Source organism: Pseudopipra pipra, chromosome 10, assembly GCF_036250125.1.
Source record: "Pseudopipra pipra isolate bDixPip1 chromosome 10, bDixPip1.hap1, whole genome shotgun sequence".
Taxonomy (NCBI): Eukaryota; Metazoa; Chordata; class Aves; order Passeriformes; family Pipridae; genus Pseudopipra; species Pseudopipra pipra.
Window position 1 is genome coordinate 7,237,101 of NC_087558.1, and position 10,468 is coordinate 7,247,568.

The window sequence follows — 10,468 nt, forward strand, 5'->3', positions numbered from 1 at the left end:
TAAATGCACAGGATGATTCAGGGAAGGGGGATCATCAGTTCTTGTTCAAATGCAAATTTTAGACTTTGCTGCCATTACCATGGTGGGATTTTTTTGTGGTAGTTCTAGGTCTGGATACCTAAAACATGAAAAAATTATGGAAAACTTGCAAAATAATACTGTGAAATAGAAGAAAGGTTTGCAGTCTGGGCAGTTTGCTTTAGCACAGAAATCTTGGTGAGCCCTCCTGATTTTACCCTCAGATATCAGTCTGGTTTCCAACCTGCCTTTCCAAATTGATCCAAAATCTGAACCCATGTAACAAAAGAGCAAGAAACCTGATGCTATACAAGGTTACCTCAGGTAACCTCCTATATATCCTTTTAAACACTAAAAAAATCTACCTCTAGCAAAGGTTATCATCATGGACTATGCTTCCTGCTTTCATTGAAAAAAGGGTTTACTCCATTCTTATTTTGGAGAAGATACATCTCTGCTAAGTGAAATAAGCATCATCTGTGTTGCCTATTTAAACAAGGATGTGAATATCACATGGAGTTTTCTGTGTTTCGAGTTGGAATTGGTTCTGAGTGATTAAAACCTGGCCCAGAGCTGCCTGAACATCCCAAGGACTTGGTGGCTTAGAAAATAAGACTCATTTAGACTTTTCTGTCCTAAGCATTGATAGCTCTGTTTGATGCCTGTGACTTTGAACTGGATCTGCAGCTTCAAAGAGGATCCTCCTCAGATGTTTTTCTTTCACTTAAAGCCTTGTCTTTTTATCTGGTGTAAGTGGTGTTGGGCTCTGCTGCTTTGGGTGGGGAAGAAATCAGTCAAAAGGTACAAAAGTTGTGTTGTGCTTTGGTTCATCAGAGTTTGCCTCACCAAGCAAGACTGAATTCAAAGCAAAGGGTTGGGCTTGGGTTTGGTTTTTTTTTTTTTAATCTCTCCTTTCCCTTGGCAAAGTATGGATTTCAAGTTCTCATCACTGCCCTCCGCTGGGAATTGGGGAAAGTGCTTTTTTTGGAATATTTATATGGAAAATGTCTTGGTGAATAGAGGGAGAAGTATGTGGGCATCCACCCATTTGGGTGGCTATAGCCAACTTATGAGAGCTTTATTACAAGCTGCCCTGGAGAAACCTCAGCAACCATGGCTGGAATAAACAGCAGAGAACAAACTGAAATTGGGATGCCAGGATCTTGTTTGATTGGTAACTCAGCTAAGATGATCATAGATACCCCACATTTATTTAATTTCTGAGGGCTCAGCAGTGGGCCAGCAAAAGGACACCTTTAGTTCTGTTTGTGCTGCTTTCACTAGAACTCCTGTGTTATCAGAGGATGAAGCTCTTTCCATGTGGCTCTAAGCAAATCACCCTAAAGACATGTTTCCAGCTTCAAAACAAAGGCTGTAGACAGAGTAAGTCCAGTCTCACCTGCCAGCTAATGAATAAAATTGAGGCCAGGAGCAGGGTATAATTTTTTGTACTAATCAGTGGAGCAACACCACTAGGGATGTTGTGGATTCTCTGCTAATTGAAAGCTTGCTCTTAAGATTAGGTAAATTCAGGCTAAGCCAGAGCAGAATAACTCAATGAATGAAATACTTGGCAAAATTCCATAAACTGTTTTAAGTCATGGAAATAAGCAACTGCAATGGCCTCCCTTGTGTCTTCAACATAAATGAGTAATTTTTCAAAATAATAAGATGCTGTTTGAAATGTTCTGCTTTGTGGAGAAATACAACTTGGTGCCTTTTTGTGTGGCACAATAAAAAGTGAAGACGAAGTGAGCAAAAGGGGGGATTCCTTTGTGATTATAAATTGGGAGAAGGGGAGAGTTGCTTGTTTTAATTTTCAAACCCATATTTGTATATGTATGACAGAATCCTTAGGGTTGGAAGGGACCTCTGGAGACCATCCTATCCAACCCCCTGCCAAGGCAGAGTTACCTGGAGCAGTCGACACAGGAATGCATCCAGGTGGGTTTGGAATGTCTCCAGAGAGGAGACTGCACGACCTCCCTGGGCAGCTGTTGCTGCCCTCAGTGTAAAGAAATTCTTCCTGACGTTGAGGTGGAACTTATTTGTGGTTTAGTTTATGGCCATTGCTCCTTGTCCTGTCACTGGGCACCACTGAAGAGTCTGGCACCTCTCGGCACCTGCCTTTGAGATATTTCTGTGCATTAATGAGACTCCTCTCTCAGTTTTCTCTTCTCCAGGTGAAACAGGAGCAACTCCCGCAGTCTATCCTGGTAACAGAGATGCTCCAGACCCCTCATCACCTTTGTGGCCTTTGCCAAACCCTCTCCAGTATCTCCTCGTCTTCCTTACACTGTATGTATCTCTTCCTTGTACTGTATATAGTTATAATATACTTTCCATTGATTCTCCTATTTTCCTATCCTTTTTTTAATATATATTTTCCTATACAGTAGTTCTAAGGGACATCCTCTACATTTATACAAAAAGAATATTTGAGTTTTTATGAGGCTCTGGCTTCGACATCGCGCTCCCGTTTGTGTAAAACCTGAACATCTGGCGCTGGTCAGATGGACCTATAAATTATCGGTATGGTATCGGATGCAGATGGAAATACAAATTAAACATAAATTAAAGGTTTATTCTGTGCGTGTCCCGTCCTCCCCCCCCCCCCCCCCCCGTTGCTGAGGCGACGGGCGGGGTGCGGCGGCGCCCTTGGCCGGCAGGGGGCGCTGCGGGCGGCGGCCGCGCGCCCGTTCCCGCTCCTTCCCCGCGGGAGCGGCGGGGCCGGAGCGGGAGCGGAACGGGACGGGGATAGGGACGGGGACACGGACGGGGACTGGTCGGAGCGGCGGGGCTGGGCCGGGCCCGGGCGGAGCACAGCACAGCACAGCGGGCGGCAGGTGAGTGCCGGCGGCAGCGCCCGGGGAGCCGCCCGTGCGCCGTGAGTCACGGCCGGGCCCGCGGCGCTCCCGGAGCGGCTCCGGGCCAGGCCCTGCGAGCGGGGCCGCGGCCTCGCCCCTGCCCGCGGCTGCCCGGGGCTCCTCCGCGGCTGCTGTCGGGGCGGAGCGGAGCCGAGCCTTGGCCGCCCTCTCGCCCCTGGGTCCCCGCGCGGCCTCCGCGCAGGCCGCGGCCCCGGAGGGAGCGGGATCCTGATTCCCGGGGCCGAGATCCCGATTCTCAGGAATAGAACACCCCGCGTTACTGCCCTGCGGCCCGGTCCACGGGGAAGAGGTTGAGCTTTTCGGCTGCGTTACCTGCGGTGAGACTTGCCGCGTCGGTGCGCTGTCGGTGCTTCCCTTGCAGTCAGAGAAAGCGATGAGGGTGTTGGTACTTCAGACCATGATGTAATGTTAAAAACACTGATTTTTTTTTTTTCCATCCCTTGAAATAAAATTCTAATTCAGGGAAAGTATTGCATCTCGTGAGAACAGCATTAACTTGATGAGGGCCCTTTTTTCGCTGCTTTCCCCTCTGATGCATGGCACTGACTGCAGAAGATCCTGGGCCCGTATTACGGTAACCCACATGACATTCCGTGTTTGCAACCCTTTCTTTTTCAAAACTATTTGGTCCCATCTATAGCTCAAGTATTTCTGTATTGTTTCCAAGTATTTTTCTGCTATCAGGAGCTGACAAGTGCAGCAAAAGACAACTAACCTGAGACAAAAGGAAAAACGTTCCAGTGCTCTAAACCAAAATTAGTATCGACTTCTTATGTTGCTTTCTAGCTTCAATTTCCATAGGTCTAATCTTTGTATTACTTGTATTACTTGTATCTGATTCTGTGTTTTTTTTCTTTTGTGCTCAAGTTTTAAAGTGGTTTAAAAGGCTGTCATTCCATAGGTGAAAGTTGTCTTGAGCTGATGCATTCCCTACCTTTGGAAGTTGTACAGCTATAAGCTTCTTAGCTGCTTGGCTTCCAGATACCGAAGAGTCTAGGATTTTTGGTAAGAGAGCATGACTTTGTTAGTATGTTAAACATTAAAACTTGTTTCTGAAGGACTCTGCTTCAGAATATCTAGTCTCTGACAAATGTCAGCAGGGTGCTGGAGACCTTCCTTGTAGGTGACCCCCAAGATGAACCTTCTTTTGTTCCAATGTAGGAATGTGAAAGTGGACTTAAGCAGTTGTGTGCTTAAGCAGATTGGTTCTTAACTGTAAAAAAATAGGCTGGGGGCAAGAAAGGGGAGTAGGAAAAAACTCTTGTATTTAATAGGCAGGTTTTCAAAATGCTGTATTGTTCCATAAGGTCCTGAAAGATAAACTAGATACAAAAAAGTCTAATTCTTGGATGTTGTTACTTTACAGTTAATTCAGACTGTTCAAAATGAATGAACATCCTAAAAAGAGGAAAAGGAAGACTCTACATCCTTCTCGGTACTCAGGTCAGTCTAGAGCTTGAGTTAGGTACACTTTACTAAAGTTTATCTTTTTTCTCAGAATAATAACTTTATGAGAAGGGACCACGTGTGCTAATACGTGGAAAATTAGTGACACAAATGGTGGATAAGAAGTTTTGGCTTGCATGTACCAAGCACCCACTCTCTGGGCTCCCTTGTTGGGTTACTCTCAGTCACAGGATGACAGAATATGCTGAGTTGGAAGGGACCCATGAGGATCCATTGAATCCAACCCTTAGCCCTGCACAAGACAAGCCCAAGAGTCACACCATGTGCCTGAGAGTATCATCCTAACGCTCCTTGAACTCCGTTAGCTTGGGGGCTGTGACCACTTCCCTGGGGAGCCTGTTCCAGTGCCCAACCACTCCCTGTGTGAAAAACCTTTTCCTGATATCCAACCTACACCTCCCCTAAGACAACTTCAGGCCGTTCCCTTGAGTCCTGTCACTGGTCACCACAGAGAAGAGATCAATGCCTGGACAGTTTTGTTCTGTACTCCCTGCAAATGAGGAAACTGGCTCAAGCTACAAATGAAGGTGATCGTGCTTACACACAGGGGAGGAATTTTGTAAAGGTTGGGATGGGGGTATGCAGAAGTGTTCAGCACTGAATGGACTGTGCTCCTGTCACTCCTCAGTGGGAGCAGAGTTTGATAGTGATTGTATCTGATACTCCAAACATGAGGGCAGCAGCTGCAAGATGTAAGTCACAACAGAAATGTTGTCAGGTGAGCGCAGAATTCTCCCCAAACAACAGGTAAAAATGTGAAGAGAATTTTGATGAACATGAAATATGTCTGAAGCTACATCAGTGTATTAGTATTTAAACTTACTCTTTTTTTGTTTGTTTTGGTTTAGATTCTTCAGGTGCAAGCAGATACATAGATAACAGTGGAATTTTTTCTGACCACTGTTATAGTGTCTGTTCTATGAGACAGCCAGATACAAACAGAGGTAAGATTACATTCTGGAGTCTTGTTCTGCAATTCTTTAGGAAGTGTGTCATGCTCCTATTCATAGAAGTAAATAGAATACACAATATATAGAGGGTGATTTCTGAGCAGTGTTGTGATCTGATTGGCCTTAGACTAGTGGAAGGTAGTTTAATCATTACAATTGAAATACGGTTTTCAAAGTAGAAACAATGACAACAGAAAGATCCTTCAGTTTTACATTTATAATGGTGATTAAACTACTTCAAATATCCACTAGCTAGGTAATATAAAGCTGATGAGTTCAAATGAAATTTACCAGCAGTTGCATTGTATTGTGCTTGTACTTATGGAAAACAAAATGCCTTTTTATAAAACATCCATTATATTTATTTTTCTTTTCACTCTAATAACTTACCCAGCAAGTCTCCAGAAGTCTTAGACAGTATTATATTTTAAAATGTGATATCCAGAAATATTTAAGAATACTTTTTTTAATCGTGTCTCTTAAATGTAAAGTTTCTTTAAGGTTTTTTTCCATTACAATCAGCTGACTGTTTTCTGCTGAAATTTTAAAGAAAGAGTGGCCACCTTTTGAATTCTTTTTTCTTTTGCGTGTATGGAAATAATTTCTAAGCTATTTATTGTTACTTTTTTTAATGTAGGTTATGATGTGCTTAGTATATTAAGATAAATTTATGCAACTAGAGTAATTAAATAGTAAATAAGATGTATGATTAAATCAAGGAATCAGAACGATGTTAGTGTGGTCAAATGATGACAAGAAAATCCTTATCTTACCTTTGCAGGCAGATTCCACAGTCCTGTGCAGAGCCTGGACACGGATGATGACGGGAGTCCAGTGCATGCCGGGAGTTCTCACTGGAGTGGGGCACAATCAAACCTGGGGCTGCACTGTACAGACCCTAAAAGGAAGGATAAAGGTAAAGGTCAGTGTGCTTGCAGCTGAGGTGCTGGGAAGGTGGAGAGCACAGCTGCTGGCTTTTAATGTAAGTGCTTTGCTTTGACAGAAGACGTGAGGGATTTGTAGTTTCTGGTATTTCTTTGTTAGCTGAACATACAGCGTAGTCTGGCAGGGGAAAAATAACTGCTTTTTGTATTTGTAAGCTGCAAATGACTGAAAAGTTAAATATAGACCCAGGTCTTTTGCAGTGAGTTTTTTTCAACGTTTTGTTATGTATTTCCTCCTGCAGATAAAGGTACTAACAATGGAATGTGCAGAGACTTATGTGACTCACCTATATTCAGTGACAGCCCCACAGAAGAAGAGAAACCTCTAGATATCCAAACGGTAGAAATTTCTACAACTGAAGTGAATGCTGTAGAAGTTCACGATATAGAAACACAGACTGTGTCACCTGAGAAGCTGGAGGCTGAGGACCTGGAGGAAATCCCCTTGGAGACCTGTAAAATCTTTGAGAAGAACCAGGCTTTGAATATCACAGCTCAGCAGAAGTGGCCCCTGCTGAGAGCTAACAGCAGTGGCTTGTACAAGTGTGAGCTCTGTGAGTTCAATAGCAAGTACTTCTCTGATTTAAAGCAGCACATGATCCTGAAGCATAAGACGTGCACAGACACTCACGTCTGCAAAGTTTGTAAAGAAAGCTTCTCCAGCAAAGTGCAGCTCATTGAACACGTCAAGCTGCACGAGGAGGACCCGTACATCTGTAAATACTGCAATTACAAAACGGTGATCTTTGAGAATCTGAGTCAGCACATAGCAGACACTCACTTCAACGACCACCTGTACTGGTGTGAGCAGTGTGACGTGCAGTTCTCCTCCAGCAGCGAGCTGTACCTGCACTTCCAGGAGCACAGCTGTGACGAGCAGTACCTGTGCCAGTTCTGTGAGCATGAAACCAACGACCCGGAGGATCTGCACAGCCACGTGGTGAACGAACACGCCTGTCGGCTGATAGAGCTGAGCGACAGCTACAACAACAAGGAGCGTGGGCAGTACAGCCTCATAAACAAGATCAGTTTTGACAAGTGCAAAAACTTCTTTGTGTGCCAGGTGTGCGGCTTTAGGAGCAGGCTGCACACCAATGTCAACAGGCATGTAGCTATTGAGCACACCAAAATATTCCCTCATGTTTGTGATGACTGTGGGAAGGGATTTTCAGGTATGTTGGAGTATTGCAAGCACCTGAGCTCTCATTTATCTGAAGGGATTTATTTGTGTCAATACTGTGAATATTCAACAGGACAGATTGAAGACCTTAAAACTCATTTGGATTTCAGGCATTCAGCAGATTTGCCTCATAAATGTACTGATTGTTTAATGAGGTTTGGGAATGAAAAAGATCTTTTAAGTCATCTTCAGATACATGAGACGGTGTGATTGCTTTCTTTCCCTGTAATCAATTTGTTAGAATTGGAATTCTAGTCACCAAAATTAAATACAATTTTAATAGAAATTGTACAGTTCTAATGTTTTCATCTTTATATCAGCAAAGCATGTATAACAACTTGGTGTTGTGGATTTCCTTGTCTAAGGGTTTCAGTAGGAAAAATCACATGTACAGTGTGATGGATCAGATTTGGGGGGAGGGACAGTGGGAGTGCATGCTGTGATAGCAGTTCTGATGGTCATCCCACTCCTTCATGTTTAGTGTACAGGACCAGCTCTCCTGATAAAAAGGTACAAAACCAAATCCAATACCTAGTTCCATGCCTCAGTAACACAGTATAGATCCCAGTTCCACATCCAGCTCACGTTGCCCTCTGTGGCAGCAGGTCATTGCACTGGTGTTCAGCAAATTGCACCAGCCTTCCAAAGATAAGGGTGTTCCAAAAATTCCCAGGCACGGACATCTCCAAATTCACATACCAGCCTTCATTTCCCACCTCATACTCTTGATAAGCTTTTAAAAGTCTCCTCTTTTTCTTGAGGTACATATCCAGTCTCCTTGTTCACTTTGTTCATTGTTCCAAGTCCCATCTGTGGGACTCTCCAACAACCCTCTCTTCCACACATGTACTACAGGATTCCCTTTATTTACCTTCCGTTCCTGTCTTTTAATGCACTGAGGAGACACGCATTGCTTGTGTGTAGATTGGATCATGTTCTAAGGAGTAACTGCAAAAGGAATTGCAGTGATCCAGGTGAGAATGCACAAAGTGAATTTCTTACATAAAAGTCTAATTTAGCTCTTGACTGAAATTTTGTATGTTGCCAACCTCTGAATACAGCAAACCTCTAGAAGTCTATATTGTTATAATTCTGTATATTTATAATCAGCTTTCCGCAACTAATAATTTGAGGACTGTTATTTGAATTCTGTAAATTTTAAACTTCTATATACTGGCATAAAACGCTGGTACATTACAAAATTTTTACTAATCACTTTCAAATTATTTCACACATTTGTTTATATTAGTTAGTGCTGTCCTGCCACTGTAATCATTGGAAGTGAATTTTTACAGCTCATTCTGTAGCTGTATTTCTGAGGGGATACTTGGACAGATAAAAAAAAGAGTGAGGTCACTTAGATTGTGCTAGTTATCAGGGTGAAAATACCCATAAATTACTGGAGGAGTTTACATTTCTTTCTGCATTGATTGTAAATTTGTAATGTAAATTGTCTAATGCAAGCTTTGTATAGAGATAATTAATGTATAAAAACATTTCTTGATCAGTGAGATTTGGTGTTATCAGCTTCAAGGTGTGCAAGAGTCTATGCATTGGATTTTTAAAGGAAAGGATAAAAATTGGCTGAATGTTGTCAGTTTATGGAAGTTCTGATTTCCAGAAGAGTGTTTCTGGAATGTCTATGAACCAGTTAGTGTGTATTTTGTTATAGGATGCAAGACCATTTCTGTCACTTTGAAATGCTGATTTACTGCTAAATCTTCTGTTTTGTCATTAAAAGAGGGCAACCTGAGGGTGTCCTGCTGTAATTTATTAGTCCCTTGTACAGACAATGACAGTGTCTGTGGTAGAATTGCTGATTTCCTATTTTGAACACATTCTTCCTGACTGGCTTAAAATGGCAGCAATAATATAGTTAACAAAACACTAATGAGAATTATTTTCTATATGAAAAGTTAATTTTGTTTATATATTTGAGAGGGGATATGCTGGCTCACTTGAAACCCTGCTCCTGATGATGGCACACAGGTGGAATGGCACAGTTTGAGCTGTGGAGAGAAGCTGCTCCAGGGGACAGTGACAAGAACTGGAAAAAAGGCATTAAAAAAAACCACGAAAAAATAAAACAAATGGGCTTAAGAAGTGTGTGTATTTGTAGATCAGCATTGTTGTCCCCAACAGGAGAGGTAGTGTCTCATACTGGCACGAAGCCCTGTGATACAGCAAACTTAAGTGTTGATTCCTGAATAGCTTCATGTCTGTCTTTGAGCTGGTTTATTTCTATTCGCTAAACTGGGAATGAAAACAATACCCCATAGGAATGTTATGAAGCCAAATCATTCCAAACTAAAACACAGTGTCTAAATAGGAAATGTATCTAAGGCTATCTTAGGTCAGATTTTATAAATGAAGGACTGATGTTAGTATTTTTAATATCTATCAGAGAGTAAATGGAAGTGTACAGGAGTAACATGTCCTATTTTAAAGTTTTAAAAACGAACACAAGTAGACTGTAAGCTTCCACATGATCAGCACATTAAAGCATGGAAGATATTAAATAGTAGGAAAAATAGGTAACTAGTCTGTCTAGAAGTTGGAAGGCTGAAAGGAATGGCTGTGCACGCCAAGGACAGAGTGTTGTTGCCATCAAAGGAAAGTGGTTTATTTAGGGTGCTTTATTTAGGTGAAGCTGTAAGTGGAAGGTGAGTGCTCTGACATTGCTGTGCAGAGGTGACCTGGGAGCACATGAGCAGCTGCTCTGACACTGCCACAGACCTGGCACCTTGTAGCTTGGGCAGTTCATGTCATTCATCCCTGGAATGACAGAAGTGAACTGTGGTGACCAGGAGTATGCCAGTATTAATTATTTTTCTCCAAGACAAACAAGTGTAACACATCCAGTCGTTCACTGGTACCTGCAAAGTTCAGCTGTTTCAGGAACAGCATTCTGACCAGAAGCTATGCAAAGTTGTGAGATTGCTTTGGGAAGTGATTTGTATTTGATTCTTCACCTTTCAGACTTTTCAACCTTTAGGCTTGATGTGTGACTCCATAATTTTA

General features: G+C 42.5%; 1 protein-coding gene across 6 annotated transcripts; it reads left to right on the forward strand.

Moving 5' to 3' along the window:
* The first annotated feature begins 2,780 nt into the window (after window positions 1-2,780).
* Window positions 2,781-9,200, forward strand: ZNF639 (zinc finger protein 639). 6 transcript variants are annotated; one of them, XM_064665899.1, is made up of 6 exons: window positions 2,781-2,864; window positions 3,808-3,911; window positions 4,273-4,349; window positions 5,222-5,317; window positions 6,105-6,245; window positions 6,510-9,200. In XM_064665899.1, exons 3-6 carry the CDS (start codon window positions 4,292-4,294, stop codon window positions 7,655-7,657), a joined length of 1,443 nt encoding a protein of 480 aa, XP_064521969.1. In that variant the 5' UTR covers window positions 2,781-2,864; window positions 3,808-3,911; window positions 4,273-4,291; the 3' UTR covers window positions 7,658-9,200. The 6 variants fall into 6 exon arrangements, with proteins under 6 accessions (XP_064521969.1, XP_064521970.1, XP_064521968.1 ...); XM_064665900.1 differs by lacking the exon at window positions 2,781-2,864 and adding an exon at window positions 3,120-3,223; XM_064665898.1 differs by lacking the exon at window positions 2,781-2,864 and adding an exon at window positions 3,296-3,480.
* Window positions 9,201-10,468: the final 1,268 nt, after the last annotated feature.

Excerpts from the sequence above, each read along its gene's own strand:
- ZNF639 (XM_064665899.1), top strand. The coding sequence starts at position 4,292 with ATGAATGAACATCCTAAAAAGAGGAAAAGGAAGACTCTACATCCTTCT. Across the intron at positions 4,350-5,221 it reads ACATCCTTCTCGGTACTCAG|ATTCTTCAGGTGCAAGCAGA; the intron begins GTCAGTCTAGAG and ends GTTTTGGTTTAG. Across the intron at positions 5,318-6,104 it reads ACAGCCAGATACAAACAGAG|GCAGATTCCACAGTCCTGTG; the intron begins GTAAGATTACAT and ends TTACCTTTGCAG.